At 51.1% G+C, this 20,034-nt stretch overlaps 1 protein-coding gene across 3 annotated transcripts; it reads right to left on the bottom strand.

Annotated features, from left to right (window-relative positions):
* Positions 1-430: 430 nt before the first annotated feature.
* Positions 431-16,848, bottom strand: LOC129126573 (uncharacterized). Of its 3 annotated transcripts, none has more exons than XM_077186308.1 (2): positions 16,779-16,848; positions 431-1,787 (listed from the first exon to the last, which is right to left on the bottom strand). In XM_077186308.1, exon 2 carries the CDS (start codon positions 1,771-1,773, stop codon positions 865-867), a length of 909 nt encoding a protein of 302 aa, XP_077042423.1. In that variant the 5' UTR covers positions 1,774-1,787; positions 16,779-16,848; the 3' UTR covers positions 431-864. The 3 variants fall into 3 exon arrangements, with proteins under 3 accessions (XP_077042423.1, XP_077042422.1, XP_054498574.2); XM_077186307.1 differs by lacking the exon at positions 16,779-16,848 and adding an exon at positions 2,252-2,356; XM_054642599.2 differs by lacking the exon at positions 16,779-16,848 and adding an exon at positions 2,252-2,341 and having other exon boundaries at positions 431-1,782.
* Positions 16,849-20,034: the final 3,186 nt, after the last annotated feature.

Here is a 20,034-nt window from a genome sequence, read left to right as displayed (position 1 = left end):
TATATATCAAGAAATCCCTTTTGAAAATTTTAACTCGATGACCAATGTACTTTAGATAAAAATATCTAAAGAAACTAACAAGCAATCTAACACCTCTTAGTTAAACAATTCATATTACAAATATACTAAACACAAAACCAAACACCACTATAATTTCTCAGACATTTCAACCAAACAATTAAACTTTAATAACATCCTTAAGTACTCTTGAAAAATTAAAATTATTTTTAAAGAATTAATTGTGTGCAGGTGGTTTTATTTCAATATTGGTTTTTGGATTGTTTGGGTTAGATGAATTAAAAAATGGGATTTTTATAGGAATTGAATCAGCTGAGAAGGTGGCACTCTGCAAACAGAATTGACTGAAAATAAATGGGACAGAAATCAGTAACTCTGAAAGTTTTATTTGCTATCAAATACAACCCACACACCCAGCCCCACACAATCCCCATCCCATTGCTCCAAATTGGGATCCCACTTCTCCCAATCTCCTTCCAACCCCATCTCACCCTGGTGGCTGTGGAATGGATTGAGTTTGGCATGGGATTGAGTTTTTTTGAGGAGGGAACAAGGAATTTAAGGTAGGATTGAGCCTTTTTGGGTTAACATTCAGTTATTTTCAATGGAATTTGAGTGGTTTTGAGGTGACTGTTCCATCCCTCCGGACTTTTGGAGGACAGAGAGATGGAGAAGAGAAAAAAATTCAGGCCAAACCAAAAGAGAAGCAGCCAGGTGTGTTCCCAACATGGATCACAGGGAATGTGAGTGACCAGGGCTGTGCCCAAAGTGCCTCCTCCAGTGGGGGATGGAGCTGCAGCAGCGCACGAAGCTCTTCCCGCACTCGGGGCACTCGCAGGGCTTCCCTTACCGGTGCCTCCGTTGGTGTCGGGTCAAGTTAGAGCTGCTGGAGAAGCTCTTCCCACACTGGGGACACTCGTAGGGCCTCTCCCCGGTGTGGATGCGCCGGTGGGTGACGAGGTGGGAGTTGAGCTTGAATCCCTTCCCGCAGTCATGACAGCGGAAGGGCCTCTCCTCTGTGTGAATCCGATAGTGCATGAGGAGACTGGAGCTGGTCTGAAACCTCTTCCTGCATTTATCACACTCGTAGGGCCTCTCCCCTGTGTGGATGCGCCGGTGCCTGACGAGGTTGCAGTTGTGCTTGAATCCCTTCCCACAGTCGGGGCATTGGAAGGGCCTCTCCTCTGTGTGACTCTGATAGTGCAGGAGAAGATGGGACCTGGTCTGAAACCTCTTCCCACACTTGGAACACTCATAGGGCCTCTCCCCTGTGTGGGTGCTCTGGTGCCTGATCAGGCTGGAGCTCTGGCTGAAGCTCTTCCCACACTCCCCACACTCGTAGGGCCTCTCCCCAGTGTGGGTCCTCTGGTGGCTGATCAGGTGGGAGCTCTGGCTGAAGCTCTTCCCACACTCCCCACACTCGTAGGGCCGTTCCCCAGTGTGGATCCTCTGGTGCTTGATCAGCTCGGAGTTCCACCTGAAGCTCTTCCCACACTCCACGCACGTGTGGGGCTTCTCCCCATCATGGAGCTGCTCATGGAGCACCAGCTCCGAGCTCTGCCTCCATCTCCGGCCGCCTTCCCGGCCCAGGCTGCCTCTTTCCCCCTCACATCCCCGCCATCTGCGTTTGCAGCCCCTCCTCGTGCGGCATCTCCGGGCCTTTTCCTCCCCGTTGGCTTCCTGCGCCGTGGAGCCGCTCAAAACGGCCTCTGCCACCAGGTTCTGCCGCGGGCATTTGTCCTCCCTGCTCTCCATGCTCAGCTCCTGCTCTGAGTGAGGAAGGACAAGGACAGCATGGGATTTGCCTCCGTGCCACAGGCAAGGGCAACGAGATCCCCCCAGGCCGTCTCTGGGGACGCACTGTCCCCTCTTGGCTCTCCCCATTTCGGGATGCCGGGGCTGTTTGGGCTCCTGGGCTCCCTTCTCCCCTCATTCTCTGCTCTGCGCTGCAGCAGCTCCAAGGAGTCCCCCCTGCCCCTCTCCAGGCTCTTGAGGCTCCCGCCAATGGCGGCGCTCCCCCCTCTCTGGCCTCCCCACTTTGGCCTCCTGGGGGACACAGGGCTCTGCTCCTCCAGGCTGCCTCTGCCGGCAGCCGCCACCGCCACCCCCCGATGTCCCCGCGAGGGGCCTTTTCCGCTCAGCCTTGGACTTCTTCATTCTCCAAACATCCCCCCAAAAACCCAACCCAGGGACCCCCCGGGATATCCGGGCCGGGCTCCCCCTCCCCGCTCACCTGCGCCATGGGGGGGGCGATGATCCCACAGGTGGGGGCTGCGAATTCAGGCAGGGATCGAGACCGCGTGGCTCCCACAGCTCAGCCTTGATCCGCCCTGGTCCCTCCTCTTCCTCTTCCTCCCGCTCCTCCTCTGTCCTATCTCCACCTCCCTCTCCTCCTCCCCCCTAACCCCGCCTCCTTCCCTGCTCTTTCTCCTCCCGCTCCTCCTCTTCTATCCCCCCCTCCTCCTCCTCCCCTGTCTTATCCCCACCCCCATCTCCTTTTCCATCCCGCCCCTTCCACTCCTTCTCCCCCTCCTCCCTCCTTACCCCGCCTCCTCCTCCCCCTCCATCCCTGCCCTTCCCTCCCTCCTCCTCCTCCCCCAGCAGCAGCCACACCCTCGGTGCCCCGTTCCCGCAGCCCTCGCAGCCCGCGGCAGCAGCGGCCATGGAGCCGGGCCAGGTCGGCATGGGCAGCGCGGGGCTCTCGGCTGCTCCCAGCCGCTGCGGGCGGGGGGAACCCGACCCGGGCCAAAGGAGAGGCAAACTGGGCAAACTGGGGGCAGATCACAAAGCTAAGGATGCAGCAGAAAATGGAGCTGAAAGAGTTATTTTAATATTAACTCCAAACGAGGAAAAACTGGAAATTCCAAAGTTTAGGGAAGCCGAGAAAAAAGAATTAAACAAGATAGGAAATGAACAAGATAAATCAGGGAAATAGAAACTTCTACATGACTTAATAAAATGTGCTTGCTAGGAAAAGATTAGAAGACGTGCATCAGAAACCCCACTGGCGTACTCAAGTTTTGTGTGATCATTTTTTAAGGAATTTTGGGTGCACTGGGATTTTTGGTGTAGCAAAGCAAGTAACTGAAAGATGCTTAATTTGCCAAAGGATAAATAAAAAGGTGATGAGAAAAACAACATTAGGAGGTCATGAGTTAGCTCGTCGACCACTTCAAAATATCCAAGCAGAAGTTTAGATTTGTTAGGTTCTGGATTTATTTGGAAAAAAACCCATTTAATCTAGAAAAAAGAGAATATGCCATATGTTAGACAGGAGATTTTAGGAGAATAAAAATCTTTGAAGTATCAGAAACACCCGAGGAAAAAACCAAGAAAATAAAAAGGGGAAATGAAAGGGAGGGGAACAAGAGGAAAAGGCAGAAAGAGAGTGGGATCCTCTGCATCTCTTGCCCCCTCCGTTGGCGGCCGAGGCGCCTGTCCCGGGTCCCGGCTCGCTGCCCGCCTCAGCTCCGCCTGCCCCGGTTTCCATCCCAGGTGCGGGCTCACTGCCCAGGGCAGCTCCACCTGCCCCGGCGCTGGCGGTGAATTTGTGTGCCCTGGCCCCACTGCCCGGCCCGCAGCCGCTCTGCCGGCCATGCTGGGGAAGATGGGGTTGCTCTGTCCTGCCGCGTGGGCCGAGGTCACCGCGCCGACCGCACCGAGGGCGGGTCCCAGCCATCCCATCCCCGGCTGCCCTGCCCGTGCCAGCTGCGCTGGGCAGCGCCGCCGCTGCTGCCGGGGTCTCCCACCTGCCTTTTCTCTGCCGGGAGCTGCCGGATCAGCCGCCAGAAGCCATGTGGGGGCTGCCCACGCTCCGGCTCGGCCTCCACGGGAAGATCCCCCTCTGGCGATTCCGGCAGCACACCCTGCCCACACTCCGACCGAGCCTCGGCGGGATATCCTCCCCTGACCCCTCCTGCTCTGAGTTACGTCCCCTTGGTAACCACAGCTCCTGCTGTTCAGGGAAAATCCCTCTCTCTACAGGAAGCACCTTATCGAAACACTAGGAGCTCAGTTAAAAGGCAGCCCTCTCCAAATTCTTTCTCAAAACACGGGAGAAAGGCTACAGAAGGTAAAAAAGTGAAAGAGTTAGATGAAGGGATTGCTCTGTTGCCGTTAAGAGAGGTTCCCATGGCAGGGATGCGCTGCCCCGCCCCGCGGGAGCCACCGGCGCCCCTGCCGGCCGTGCCCGGAACTGCACCCAAGGGGAAAGCGCCGCAGCCGAAAGGCCGGGACCGGCTCCGGGCTCTGTTTGTTGTCACTGCCGGAGCTGTTTATACACACTACTATTATTATATTATACACACTAGTAAAGAACCGTTATTCCTAATCCCATGTCTTTGCCTGAGAGCCCCTTGATTTCACTATCCTAAAAATTAAGAGGGAGGGGCTTTGCATTCTCCATTCCAAGAGAGGCTCTTTCTGCCTTCCCAAGCAGACGCCTGTCTTGTAAAGCAAGACAAGCACCCACAGGCACTGAGGGGGGCTGCAGGAGGGGCAGAAGAAGGCCCTGCAGCACTTGGGCACAAAGGCCCAGCAGGTGAATGCAAGAAGGGAGCAGCAAAAGGCCAAGCTGAAGGCAGAGGCCAGGGCAGAGCTCCTACAGCCCCTGAGGGATCAGCCCCAGGGCCCAAGGGGGCCCCGGCACCCAGGGCACGGCTCGGCCACAAGCACCCGGCAGAGGCATTGCCCTCCTCGGCAGGGCACAGCCCACCCAAACAGCCCCTGGCAAGGAATCAGGGCTCCAGCTGCAGGGCACAAGGACACTGCAAGAAGAGACAGCAGCACCCTCAGGACCAGCAAGTCCAGCCCGTGATGGACATGGATTGGCAGGGCTGTCACAGCTCCCATCACACCAGGGACCCTCCACACTGGAGCCCTTGAGAACATTCAGGTGGGTCTGCATTGAGAGGAGACATTTCCTGATGGACACAGGGGCCTCTCAATCTGCTCTGAATCTTAGACCTAAAGGGGAAAATAGTAAAGGAATATTTTAATTTTTAAGGGAATGAGAGGGAAAGATGAGCAGGTGTGATTTGTTCAACCACTATTAGAAGCTGTGGGGGATAGGTTTGAAATAAATGAATTTCTTTTTCTTCCTCCTGTGATTGTAATTAACTAGGAAGGAGTTTGAGAGCTGGATTTTAACACTGTAAAAAGGGATACAGAGGCCAGTTCTGTTGTACCTCTGTGTCAAAAGTCTGACAAGGCTTATGCTGAAGTGAACCCAGAAGTGTGGGCAGCCCCAGGGAAATACAGAAAATTAGATATGGAGCCTCTACAAATTAAAGCAACCAGGACAAGCACTACCCTGTTCCAAGAGAGGGAAGGAAGGGCTCACAGCCTGGTATTGAGTCCCTGTTAAAGGCAGGGCTTTTGGAGCCAAGGGTGTCTCCCTACAACACTCCTATCTTGCCAGTCAACAAACTGGATGGATGGACACAAGGAGGAAACACAGAATTTTCAAGTGTTAAAATTAAGATTGACTGAGGCGAGTGGCCTGGGCCTTCCAGACAGGGAAAAAGAATTTGAATTATAGGTGGACGTTAAACAGGGTCTTGCCAAAGGAATTCTTGTGCTAAAATGTTTAACCCAGTGGCCAGAGAGCAGCCTCATTGTCTGCAGAATTGTGCAGCCACAGCTTCCGTGGGAGCAGAGGCCTGAAAACTGATGACAACAGAAGGATCTCCTAGAGTTCAAGTCTGGCATCAAGTTAAAGCTTTGACAACCAAAAGAGCCTCTAAATGGATGAACAGGGCTCGGTGATTACAGTATGAAACTTGTTCAGTGGCACAGGAGGATTCAGAACTGAGGACAGGGCAAGGGTTTAACCCAGCCTCCTGTTTGAACAGCCTGGAGAGGGGCTGGCAAGGAACCCAGGACTGCACTCAAGGGACAGAGCTCCCGAGCCAGGCTGGGAGAGATTGATGGGACATTCCCTGGCCTGAGGGAGACAATGTGTTTGTGGATGGCTCTGCAAGGGCACCAGAAGGGAAAAGAGCTACAAGAAAGGCTGTTATTAAGGAAGGGGAATCAGACAAAGCGCAGGTCACCGCCCCATGCTCAGCTCAACCCGCGGAGCTGTGGGTGCTTGTAAGAGCCTGGCACTGAAATGCCCTGAGCAGGAAGGCTTCAAAATCTTCTGCTGACACCATGGCACCTAACAGGGGGGCAAAAGCAATTCTGACTGCTTCAGCAAGCACTGGATCACTTATTAACCTATTGCTAAAAGAAATAATTCAAAGATAATGGATTGTGGAAGCAATAGATTCAGATGGGGAACTCATTTTACAGGAAAGACCCTTCAGGGGGTTATGGCAGCTTTAGGAATACAATGGGACCTCCATAACCCCTGGCAAGCCCAGAGCTCGGGTTGGGTAGAAAGAATGAATGGGGAAATAAAGAAACACCTTTGGAAGCTGGAGATAGAAACCAAGATGCCATGGGTACAGCTTTTGCCATTGGCTTTGGCAAGAAAAAGAGCCAGACCCAAGGCAGATATTCAATTATCTCCCTTGGAATTCATGTCTGGAATTCCTTACCTGGGCAATTCTCCACCTAGTGCAGGGTGGAAATAAGGGATGTAAATTTAAGGCAGGCTGTAGCCAGGATCCTGTCTCCTGTGGAATCTCTCCCCCAGGAAGCTGGGCTGGCACAGAGCCTGCCCTGGGACTTTGCTGTTGCCAACACCCAGCCAGGCCATCGGCTCCTGCCTAAGGAGTGCAAAGCAGCACCACTGGTGGCCAAGGGGCCCACGCCAAGTGTCCCTGAGGCCAGAAACAGCCGCCAGCACAGCTGAGCACGGGGGGACCCCTCAGCCTGGCCTCAGGGGCTCTGAAGCCCCGGAGATTTGCACTTCCCGCCTGCAGCAGGACCATGGGAGCCGCCCCTGAGCCTGCCCTGAAGGCAACGCAGCAGCAGCCAGGGCTCCACAGCGGGCCAAGCCCCTGGGCCTGCCCACAGATCCTCTGCTCAAACCCTCGGGAATCCTGGCCACCCTCCCCTGGCACCTCCAGCCACTGCGGCCAAGCCTCGCTGCCGCTGCTGCAGCTCCAGCGCTGGCTGGGCCTGCACTGCCACAGCTGCTGGGGAGCACCGCGGCACAATTCCACCCTGGGGCTCACTCACACCCACACTCTGGGCTGACTGCGACTGCACTGCTGCAAAATGTACCCATCCTGCTTCTTTTAAATCTTCTTTCTCTGCTCAGAAAGGTTTCTCTACTCAAAGGTTTGCCTTTGGGAAAGAAATTTTAAAGGTTTTATTTAAGGGGTTCCCAGTCTGTTCAGATGTTAAACTCATCTCCACCACTCAATGGAGATGAGTTTAACATCCGAACAGACTGGGAATAGCCCAAAAGACACCCACAGAGATAAGGACCAGCAACAAAACATCAACGCCCCCCCCGCAGCAAACAGCAACCAACAGCTACCCCAGACACTGCCCCCGGCACAGCTGGAGACACCTGGTCTGGAAAAGGCTGAGAAGGAAATCCAGGAGTGTGGGCCGAATTCACAGCAGAGGGGAAGAAATCCGAGTCTAATAGGAAACCAAACACTAAAAACTTACACGACTTGGAAGCAATGAACATTAAAGCAGTGGATTTAGATTGGTTCAGACTAGGTAAAGTTTAGGAAAAATCGAGTAAAACTGACATGTCATGGAATGATGTTTTCTGCACAGCCGGGCTATGTGTGGATGAAAGTATTTCTGTTGCACATCCTGGCCAGAACCAAGTAATGCCTTGACTCTCTCACACGAAAGAGATTCTTGGAGAGTTTTTGTTTTCCCTACAGTTTCAGTGATAAGATTACAACATGAGAAACCTTTTTTATAATAATCCTACTTTATATTGTCAGGTAGGTTTGGGACAGAAGGGTGAGAATCAATTTTTGGTCTGGGTTTTTCCATGTTCGCCTTTATGTTGCATTTTGCAAAATTGAAGAGCTTTAACCGTGATACTTTTAACTCTTAAATAGTTCATACTTTTTTTTAAAAAAGCAGGGTGAAGCTGCAAAGGGAAACAGCAAATGGAGAATGTTGGGAAAACTTTACTATAAATAAATGGGGGGGAATTGAGATGAGGGACTACATTTTGTTCGTCACGAAAAAGAGACCAGTGTGTTACAAGAGTTGTCTGCTGACTATTTCTGTACTACTTCATGAGATATGAGCCACAAGGATACCAGGGAAGGGGTTGCAGGAGCCCACACATAGTCCCACCCAGCAAATGGTACAAACAGATAACTCACAGAAATAACGACCAGGGAAAGGCTGGGGAAAGGGCAGGGGCAGATTAACACCCAGCAGGGAAACCTTTCCCGCTGACAAATGGTACAAGCAGATAACTCACAGAGATAATGACCAGGGAAAAGCTGGGGAAGGGGCAGGGGCAGATAAACAGTCTGCAAGGCAGGATATTTGCTTGCTTAAGCTTGATAGGGCACAGTTTGCAAGGCAGGAACATTTGCTTCCTTAAGCTTGATAGGGCACATATTGCGTTAATCATAAGATTTTGGTAATTTTCCACGGAGAAGTCACCAAATAAGGACATAGGGTGAAGAAGACGCGGCTGAGGAAGACTCCGCAGCCTTTATCACCGACCACCAGGAGACAGAAGGATGACCCCCTAGCAACAACCAGCGCAGGCGCAGAGAACTCTGAGATAACATGGACTCCTGAAGGATGGAGAGGATAAAAGGACTGAATCAGAAACTAGTTGGGGCGGCAGTAGTGGAGCAGAGACTCCCCTGTCGCCCAGCGCTGAGCCTTTGCTTACGTAGTATAACTGCTTCAATAATTAATAAATTCTTTGATTGGAAATTACTCGTTTTGAGTCAATTTTATAAGAGTTTGGTGCCGTGACTCAGATGAGAGTTTGGATCGGGTAAGATCTACCCAGAGTGTGGGGCGCCTCATCCAGTGCTTTCCGGGTGGCCCCTCTGGGAGAACCTCCGCCACTCTCACCGACGACCCTAAAATATATACTAGTAAGCAAACGGGACAAATTATACCGGTGAACCCCTTAATAATCTGTGCACGGAGTCCGGACGAAGACGCAGGACGCGTAAGTATAAAAGGGAATCCGTTCGGGCGGGGTTGGGATCCCGGAGTGTGGCAGTGGACAAGTGTGAATGAGAGGAGGGCCGGCAGCCGGACTCTCCAAGTGAGTGCGGACCCTTGAGTAGTGCGGTTCCCGTAGACCCGCGAAGGGCTCGGGCCACGAAAAAGGGGAAGTGAAAGGAATTTGAGAGGGAAAGAAGGCACTCCGGACGAATGGGGCAGGGGAAAAGCAAGACCCCAACCCAAGTCAAACTCCCCCCCATTCCAAGGGACAGCCCCCTAGGATTCATGCTTAGTAATTGGAAGCATTACCCGGGGACCGAGACTAAGGATAGGGCCAGAATGATACATTATTGCATGGAAGTATGGGGTGGGAAAGAGATTTCCAAAAAAGGTTTTTGGCCCGTGTTTGGATCATCTGAAGACTGGGTTCGACAGGACTTGAACCTATGGGTAAATTCTAAAGAGCCCTTCTCGTAAGAGGAGAGTGATTATGCCAAAATATGGGTAGCAAGACCCGAAGTGTATGTTTTCCAATTAAGAGAAGGGAAAGGGGATCCGGACAAAAAGGGGAAGAGGGACAATCATTTGGGCGACTTAATTATAGCACTGCCCCCATATGTCCCACCGCTAGCACCCAATGCCCCACCACCTCCACAACCACCTGCACCGAACAATGATGAAGAGGGTAACCAAGGGGAGGTTAACCAAACCAAATACCAAGGCCCGATTACAAGGAGCCGCAGTAGGGTTGAGACGGGGCTATTCCCTCTACGGGAGATGCCCATGGGTGGACCACAGGCAGGTATAGGATTTATTACTGTCCCCTTGAGTTCGGCAGATGTACAAGACTTTAAGAAGGACATGGGACATTTATTAGAGGACCCTTTTGGGGTAGCCGAGAGGGTCGACCAGTTCTTAGGACCAAACATCTATACCTGGGAAGAAATGCAGTCCATTTTGGGCATTCTGTTCTCTACTGAAGAACAGAATATGATAAGAAGGGAAGGAATGTGTATTTGGGACACGCAGCATGTCCAAGGCCCGGCTGCGGACGCTAAATGGCCCCTACAGAACCCCCGTTGGGACCATCAAAATGCGGCACATAGAACACATATGCAGGATTTAAGGACCATAATTATTCAGGGGATTAGGGACTCAGTCCTGAGGGGGCAAAATATAGATCGGGCATTCAACGATAGGCAAAAGAAGGACGAGTCGCCTACGGAATGGCTCGAGAGATTATGGTGGAACTTACGATTGTACTCCAGAATGGACCCTGATAGCCAAACTTTACAGTCAATGCTGAAAGTTCATTTCGTTTTAAAATCGTGGGACGACATAAAGAAGAAAATCCAGAAATTAGAGGACTGGCAGGACAGGGGGCTGGATGAACTGCTTAGGGAGGCACAGAAAGTATATGTCCGTAGGGACGACGAAAGAGACCGCAGACAAGTAAGGTTGATCATCGCAGCAACAGGTGGGGGGAGGTACCAAAGAGAAGGGCGAAAGGGAGGTTCGAATGAACAAAAAGAGAAAAGTATAGGGGAGTCAGAAGGGGTGAAGGTGTGTTTTTATTGCGGAAAAAAAGGGCATTTTAAGCGAGAATGTAGAGTCCGAATCAGAGACGAGAAGCAGTTCCAAATGGACTAGGGGGGTCAGGGGCTCTATTTGGTGGGGACCCGGAAAAATCATAAAGAGCCCTTGATAAAACTTAAAGTGGGTCCCCACAACCAAGAAATGGAATTCTTGGTAGATACGGGGGCAGAAAGATCCACGGTACAGAACCTACCAAAAGGATGTACCATCTCTAAAGAAACTGCCACTGTCATAGGGGCGAAAGGGGAACCTTTTGAAGTACAAATCATAAAAAATGTGACTATAGAATCAGGATCCAAAATAGGGATGGGAAATCTATTATTGGTACCCGAGTCAGACTATAATCTGCTCGGGCGAGACATGATTATAGAATTAGGGATTAGTATAGGTGTAGATAATAAGGAATTAAAAATTAAATTATGCCCTTTAAGGGTAGAAGATGAAAAGCAAATTAACCCCGAAGTCTGGTACACGCCTGAGAGCGTGGGACAGCTAAAAATCACTCCATTTTCGGTAACTATCAAAAATCTGGATGTCCCCGTCCGAATTAAGCAATACTCATTATCCCCAGAAGGGAGACGAGGATTAAAACCAGAAATAGAAAGGTTGTTGAATAATGGATTGTTAGAACCCTGTATGTCTCCGTTCAATACTCCCATCCTACCAGTTAAAAAGCCAAACGGCACCTATCGATTGGTGCATGATTTAAGGGAAATAAACAAGCGAATGTAGCCCAGTTCCCGGTGGTGGCAAATCCTTATACCCTCTTGACTAAACTGGGGCCTGAGAATTTATGGTACAGTGTTATAGATCTCAAAGATGCCTTTTGGGCATGCCCTTTGGCTAAAGAAAGCTGGGATTATTTTGCATTTGAATGGGAAGACCCCGATACGGGAAGGAGACAACAATTAAGATGGACGGTACTCCCTCAAGGATTCACTGAGTCCCCTAATCTCTTCGGGCAGGCTTTAGAGCAAATTTTACAGGATTACCAAGCTGGGCCAGGGGTTACATTAATCCAATACGTAGATGATCTACTCCTGGCGGGGCAGCAGGAAGAGAATGTACGGAAAGAAAGTATTAAGTTATTGAACTTTTTAGGCTTAAAGGGATTGAAAGTCTCCAAGGCAAAACTACAATTTGTCGAAGAAGAAGTAAAATACCTAGGCCATTATCTAAAGAAAGGAGAGAAGAGAATAGACCCCCAACAAATACAGGCGATTTTAGCATTACCAATTCCAAGAAATAAGAGACAAATCAGGCAAATACTTGGACTAACTGGTTATTGTCGACAATGGATTGAAAACTACAGTAGTAAGGCGACTTTCTTGTATCAGAAACTTACTCAAGAGGGACTCCTAAAATGGGATCAGGAGGACACCGAAAGGCTGCAAGAGCTTAAAGAGAGCCTAATCCATGCCCCGGTATTAAGTTTACCTAATACTAATAGACCCTTCTTTTTGTTCATAAACGTAGACAAGGGGGTCGCATATGGGGTCCTTACTCAAGAATGGGCAGAGAAAAGGAAACCGGTGGCTTATCTATCAAAGATCTTGGACCCAGTAAGCAGAGGATGGCCTACGTGCTTACAAGCAATTGTAGGATGTGCTCTTTTGGTAGAAGAAGCCCGGAAAATTACATTTAATAGCAGCCTGAAACTGCTGTCCCCCCATAACATATGGGGAGTCTTACAGCAAAAGGCTGAAAAATGGATCTCAGACGCAAGGCTTCTAAAATATGAAGGAATATTAATTGAGGCTCCAAATTTAACTCTAGAAACTACTAATATCCAAAATCCAGCTTCCTTCTTATATGGAGGACCAGAAGAAGCACTAACACATGATTGTATAGTGACTATAGAAGAACGGACAAAAATCAGACCAGATTGGGAAGAAGAAGAATTGGAAAAAGGAGGAAGACTGTTTGTGGATGGATCCTCCAGAGTAGTTGAGGGAAGGAGAAAATCAGGATATGCTATCATAAGGGGACCCAACCTGGAAGTGATAGAATCGGGACCCCTTAGTGGATCCTGGTCCACCCAAGCATGTGAACTATATGCTGTACTACGAGCCCTGGAATGGTTAACAGGAAAAGATGGGACTATTTTTACGGACTCGAAATATAGCTATGGGGTAGTCCATACATTTGGCAAAATATGGGAGGAAAGAGGACTAATAAATTCACAAGGGAAAGATTTAGTTCACCGTAAATTAATATTAGACGTGCTCAGTGCCCTACGAAAACCCCGAAAAATAGCTATAGTTCACCTGAAAGGTCACCAGAAAGGACTGGATTTGAGAAGTAGGGGAAATAATGCAGCTGACCAGGAGGCTAAACGGGCTGCCCTGAGACTCCTCACCTTGCAGGAAAACATAGAACACTCCCAAACGCCAGAACCTGACCCCGACATCAAGTTTAATAAAGAGGAAGAGAATAAAATACAAAAACTAGGAGCTAAAAGGGATGCACAAGGAGCATGGAAATTAGCAGATGGCAGAGAAATAATACCTAGAGCATTGGCACATAGATTACTGACTAAGATACATCAAAAAACACATTGGGGATCACAGGGACTGGTAGATTATTTTGCTGCAAAGTATGTGAGTGTGGGAATCTGGGACATTGCCAAACAAGTAACCAGAGGATGCCTAATTTGCTTACAAGTAAATAGAAAAAATTTGAGAAAATTACCGGAGGGAGGCCGACTGCTAGCGAAAAGGCCTTTCTCCCACATTCAGATAGATTTCACCGAGCTCCCCAAAGTAGGGAGAACCAAATATTTCTTGGTCTTGGTGGACCACCTAACACATTTTGTGGAAGCCTTCCCAACCGTAAGAGAAACAGCCAAAGTAGTTACGAAAATATTGATGGAAGAGATAATCCCGAGATACGGGGTCCCAGAAGTCATTGACTCAGATAGAGGGCCGCATTTTATTTCCCAAGTTTCCCAAAACTTAGCAACAGCTCTGGGCATACGGTGGGAACAACATGCCCCCTGGCATCCCCAGAGCTCTGGACGAGTTGAACGAATGAATGGGGAAATAAAAAAGCAATTGACCAAACTGGTAGCAGAAACCAATTTGACCTGGGTTAAATGTATTCCTCTAGTGTTGCTAAATATAAGAACAAGACCTAGAGCTGATTTAGGGGTATCACCCTTTGAAATGATGTATGGGATGCCGTATAACCTAGAAAATCCTAACGAACATCCTGTCATTAATGACACATGTACGCAAAAATATTTGGTGGAATTGACAAAGTACAGAAAGGCATTATGGGAAAAAGGTATGTTAGCACAACGGCCTCCTTTAGATTTTATCTTACACCAGGTACAGCCAGGAGATTGGGTGCTCGTGAAAAGCTGGAAAGAAAACCCCTTGACTCCAAGGTGGGAAGGACTGTTCCAAGTACTCCTCACCACAGAAGCAGCCATACGAACCGCTGAAAAAGGATGGACTCATGCTAGTCGCATAAAAGGACCGGTAAAACCCCCTCACAGCTGGGAGGTTTGCAGTCTCCCGGGAGAAACCAAATTAAAGCTGAAACGAACTGATAAATGATTTGGATAATAATCTGGGTTGGAGATAACCATTATCTCCAAACCCACCTAATAGGGAATCGGGAGGCTCTTGGATATTGCAAACTCTTAGAGGACGAGTTGAGAAAGCCCTACTTTAAGTCCCCAAGATTAGAACATAAAGGGCACACATGGGAGGGGGAAAAAGCACAAAACAAAGATATTAGGTTAAAGTGTAACTGGTTAGATTGTGACTGTCACCCCCTTGTATGCTTTTCCTGTAAATTGTGTCACGAACCTTGGTGGTCTCATTGTCGGAGTGGTAGAACACCTAGGAGAATTTGTACGCCGTGCTATGAGAAAGAGAGGAGACTAACTTCTATCATTCTTAGTAGCAGAGTTGCTACGGGGGAGGTAAAGCTTGGATCTGACGAGTGGTGGGAAACCTTTTCCAAAGGGGTAAATCCTGATCGGTTCTGCTACCACCCTAACAAACCGATCCCCTTTCTCCTGGACATCCTGGAAGTGGTGTGTCGGAAGAAAGCCCCCAATTTGCGGCGTGACCTCTCATTAATAAAAGCTGATAACTGGGCCGCCAGTGCTAAAAAGTGGAAACGGGAGGTTTATCCGGCTCCTGAAGAATACCTCTGCTGCCGAGAAGATGGCAAACCCCGAGGCTCGCAGCAACCGAGTCGTCGGGCGAGGCAGAGAGGTAATAACCAGTGGAGTCCGTCGGAAGCCTCGACCCCCATATGGGATGTCCAGGAAATGTTGGCCGTCCTGCCCCAGGATTGGTAACCCACCACTGGGGAAACCAAAGGTAAAATTCAACCTGAGCTCCGACAATGACAGCCCCAAATTACAAGCCTTAATTCTTTTCTGGTGCATCATAACAAGTTCAGGGGCAGAAGGGTATTCACATCAACCCTTCAAATGGTCACTGATTAGATGGGAAGACCAGTATGTTATCCAGACCAAAATCACGTCTGGCGCACCCAGCTTTTTATGTACTTTGTGTGATTTAATACCTGTAAATCCATGTTTAAATCAGTTTGGATATTATTTTTGTCCAAGCTCAAACCCGGGAAAAGGGTATTGTAACTATCCAGGACACTTTTACTGTGCTTATTGGGACTGTGTATCAGTAAGCTCCTTTGGGGGGAACGAGGACGGGTTTATCAGAACTGGATGGGGTCCATACGGGTGTACACAGCCCACTTCCACATATACCCAGAAAGAAGGAGGGTTAGATGGAACATGCAATATGATTTACTTTAATGTGACAAAACCACATGACCAAGTCTGGTTATTAGGGAAAATGTGGGGAGCCCGATTATGGGAACCAGGGACAGACAGAGGGAGGCACTTTATAATCCAAAAGACAACTGTGCCACACGACCCCGAACCAATTGGACCAAACCAGGCGATAGCTGGAGAACTAACGCTAGGAGAAAATAATGGAAATGAATCAGAAACAGCCCCAACCACTAGTCTTCCAGAAATGTATAAGCAAAACTTTACTGATTCGACCCGAGGACCTGAAAACCCGGGAGAAGGGGACTTGTGGAAAATATTACAGGCCACTTTCCTAGTCCTGAATGAGACCCATCCAAATCTAACTGAGGAATGTTGGCTGTGTTACACCGTAAACCCCCCGTTCTATGAAGCCATAGGGGTAACAGCAAAAAGCAGATGAGTAAATGGGACCAACCCAGCTAGGTGCCTATGGAAAAAAGAAGGAGAAGAATCGAGAGGGATAACCTTGGCAAGGATAACGGGGAGAGGAAGATGTATAGGACGAGTACCAGTGGAAAAACGACATCTATGTCAGGTTATGGGGAATTTGAGTGACCCTAAGAAACCTGCCAGCTGGATACTGCCAGCAGCAAATACTAAATGGGTCTGTAACACTCTCGGAGTCACCCCATGTATAAATATAGACCGATTTAATGAATCCAGTGACTTTTGTATTCAAGTATTGATAGTACCCAGAGTCCTTTACCACCCCGTAGAGTACGTTTATGAACAATATCAAAATATAGGACCCCACATAGTGAAACGGGAAATATTCACAACCTTCACTGTAGCAATGTTACTAGGAATAGCTGCAGCTGGGACAGGAACAGGAATAGCCTCACTCATACAGCAACACCGAGGATTCCAAGAACTAAGAGCCTCTGTAGATGAAGACCTCAGGAGGATCGAAACCTCCATCAAAGACCTCACAGAATCATTAGATTCCCTAGCAGAGGTAGCCTTACAAAATCGAAGGGGGTTAAATCTATTATTCCTGCAACAAGGAGGACTATGTGCTGCTTTAAGAGAAGAATGCTGCACATATGTAAACAAGAGCGGAATTATACGGGACTCAATGGCAAAACTAAGGGAGGGGCTAGAAAGAAGACAAAGGGAAAAACACCAAAGCTGCTATGAATCTTGGTTTAACTATTCTCCTTGGCTTACAACTTTATTATCAACGATAGCGGGTCCACTACTTCTCTTACTATTGGGACTCACGTTTGGCCCTTGTATTTTTAATAAATTGATTAGCATTGTAAAAGGCAGATTAGAAGCTGCTCACCTTATGCTCACACGAGCAAAATACGGAACCTTGAAGATGGATGATCCAGAAGAATCTCTGGAGCTCAGCAAAAGGGAATTAGAGCATTTTGACGAACAAAATTGAGTATCAAAACAAAGGGGGGATTGAGATGAGGGACTACATTTTGTTCGTCACGAAAAAGAGACCAGTGTGTTACAAGAGTTGTCTGCTGACTATTTCTGTACTACTTCATGAGATATGAGCTACAAGGATACCAGGGAAGGGGTTGCAGGAGCCCACACATAGTCCCACCCAGCAAATGGTACAAACAGATAACTCACAGAAATAACGACCAGGGAAAAGCTGGGGAAGGGGCAGGGGCAGATAAACACCCAGCAGGGAAACCTTTCCCGCTGACAAATGGTACAAGCAGATAACTCACAGAGATAACGACCAGGGAAAAGCTGGGGAAGGGGCAGGGGCAGATAAACAGTCTGCAAGGCAGGATATTTGCTTGCTTAAGCTTGATAGGGCACAGTTTGCAAGGCAGGACATTTGCTTGCTTAAGCTTGATAGGGCACATATTGCGTTAATCATAAGATTTTGGTAATTTTCCACAGAGAAGTCACCAAATAAGGACATAGGGTGAAGAAGACGCGGCTGAGGAAGACTCCACAGCCTTTATCACCGACCACCAGGAGACAGAAGGATGACCCCCTAGCAACAACCAGCGCAGGTGCAGAGAACTCCGAGATAACATGGACTCCTGAAGGATGGAGAGGATAAAAGGACTGAATCAGAAACTAGTTGGGGCGGCAGTAGGTGGAGCGGAGACTCCCCTGTCGCCCAGCGCTGAGCCTTTGCTTACGTAGTATAACTGCTTCAATAATTAATAAATTCTTTGATTGGAAATTACTCGTTTTGAGTCAATTTTATAACAATGGGGTGTCCAGGGGGTCCCTGTGCCCAGGAAAGGGGGTGCACGGGTCCCGGTGTTGAGGAAGGTGGTGGGTGGGGGCTGTGGAAGGCAGGAGTGGGGGTCCAGGGGGTGCTGGGGTCAAGGAAAAGCGGGGGCTGGGGTGTCTGAGAGGGGGAGGGCCGGGAAAGGGGGTGCGGGGGGGCATTGGTGCTGCATGAGGGGGTGCAGGAGGGTCCCCGTGCTGGATAAGGGGGTGCAGGGGGGTCCCTGTGCCTGAGAACGGAGGGTTTGGGAGGGTTCCCGTCTCAGATATGGGGGTGCACGGGGGTCCTGGTGCAGTGGAATGGGGGTTCAGGGGGTCCTGGTGCTGTATAAGGGGATGCAGTGGGGTCCCGGTGCCCAGGAATGGGGGTTCAGGGGTGCCGGTGCCAGATAATGGCCTGGCTGGGATCTGGTGCTGGGAAAGGGGGTGCAGGGGGTCCCAGGGCCAGATAACGGGATGCACTGGGGTCCCGGTGCCCAGGAACGGGGTTCCGGGGGGTTCCGTTCCCGAGTTCCGGGGTTCAAGGGGTCCTGGTGCCTGAAAATTGAGGTTCAGGGGGTCCCGGTGCCGGGTAAGGGGATGTAGTGGATCCCGGTGCGCAGAAATTGGGGTTCAGGGCGGTTTCCCTGCCCGGGAATGGGGGCTCAGGGGGTTCCAGGCTGCAGATAAGGGGGTGCAGGGGTTATCGGGGCTGAGGAAGGGGGTACAGGGGGGGTCCCAGTGCCCCAAAATGAACGTTCAAGGGGGGTCTCTTGACCCCCTGGAGCCCCAGGGGACCCTCCGGGATCCCCTGGAACCCCTTCCAGGAAGCGCCGGGAATGAAGAACTGGGGGGACGCCGAAATTTGGGAGATCTGGGGGTCCAAAAGCCGAGGAAAAGGGCGGGTCTGGGGTCTGGGAAGGACGAGGTGGCCGGGAATGGGCGTGCAGGGTGTCCCAGAGCACTGACGGGGGTGCGGGGGGATCCTAGGCCCGGATTAGGGGGGGCAGGGGGTCCCAGTGCCCAAAAATTGGGGTTCAGGGGGTTCCCGTGCCGGGGAATGCGGGTTCGGGGGGAGTTTCCTTCCAGGAATTTGGGATTCAAGGGGGTCCCGGTGGCCGGGAATTGCGGTTCCGGGGGCGTCGGTGACCAGAAATGGGGATTCAGGGGGGTCCTGGGGCCACATGAGGGGGTACAGGGCGGTGCCAATGCTGGGCAAGGGGGTACAGGGGGGTCCCTGTGCCCAGAAATGGGCGCTCAAGGGGGTCCGCGTGCTCAGGAATGGGGGTTCAGGGGGGTCCCGGTGCTGAAAAAGGGTGCTGAGGGGGTCACAGGACCGAAAATGGGGGTTCAGGGTAGTCCCGGTACCCGGGAATGGAGGTTTAGGGAGTTCCCGGTGCCCAGGAATTGCGGTTCAGGGGGGTCCCGGTGAACAGAAATGGGGGTTCAGGGGATCTCGGTGCCAGATGAGGGGGTACAGGGGGGTCCCGGTGCTGGGGAAGTGGAGTGAGGGGGGGTGACATGACCCAAAATGGGGGTTCAGGAGGGTTCCCCTGCCCGGGAATGGAAGATCAAGGGGGTCCCGGTGCCCGGGAATTGCGGTTCAGGGGGGTCCCGGTTTCGGGGGGTCCCACTCACCTTTGGTCGCGGCCCCCGGGTCCCCCAGGAGCCCCAGGAGCCCCCGGAGCACCCCCAGCCCCAGCGCTGGGGCCATCGCAGCCGTCCCCGATCGCGGCTGCAGAGACGCGAAAGCCAAAGTGCCCGAGGGAGCGCGGGGGGAGGGGGAAAGGGCGAATTCCAGGGAATTCACCTGGATCCCCTCCTGGCACCCCTCTGGATCCCTCGGCGATCCGTCTGGGACCCTCCAGGGCCGCGCCCTGCGGGACCCCCGGGCCAGGCTCTGCTGAACTCCCGGCCCTGCGCTCAAACTCTGCCCGGACCCCGCTGGGCTCGGCCCAAAGCCGGGCAAGCAGCGGGAGCAGCGGAGCCAATTTTTGCTGCGGGTGCGGGTCCCACCCCCGGCGGAGCAGGGCTGGGCGCTGGGACCCGATCCCTGATTCCCAATCTCCTTCTCTCTCGCTCTCTCTCTGCTGTTCTCTCCCTTTCCTTTGGGGGATCATAAATCCCAGAGCGGCCGCAGAGCCCCGTGCCCAGGCCGGGTTTCCCAGCAAAGGGAGGCTGGGGCTGAGGTGCCCCGGGCTGGCCGGGAATGGGGGCCCGGGGCTCCCTGGGCTCACGGAAATGGGGGATCCAGGGGCTGGGAGAGGAGGATACCCGGGAAAGGGGGTGCAGGGGGGTGTTGGTGCAGGATAAGGGGGTGCAGGGGGGGGTCCCAGTGCCCGGGAATGGGGTTG

Source organism: Agelaius phoeniceus, chromosome 15, assembly GCF_051311805.1.
Source record: "Agelaius phoeniceus isolate bAgePho1 chromosome 15, bAgePho1.hap1, whole genome shotgun sequence".
Taxonomy (NCBI): Eukaryota; Metazoa; Chordata; class Aves; order Passeriformes; family Icteridae; genus Agelaius; species Agelaius phoeniceus.
This window is presented reverse-complemented; position numbering and strand designations above follow the sequence as displayed.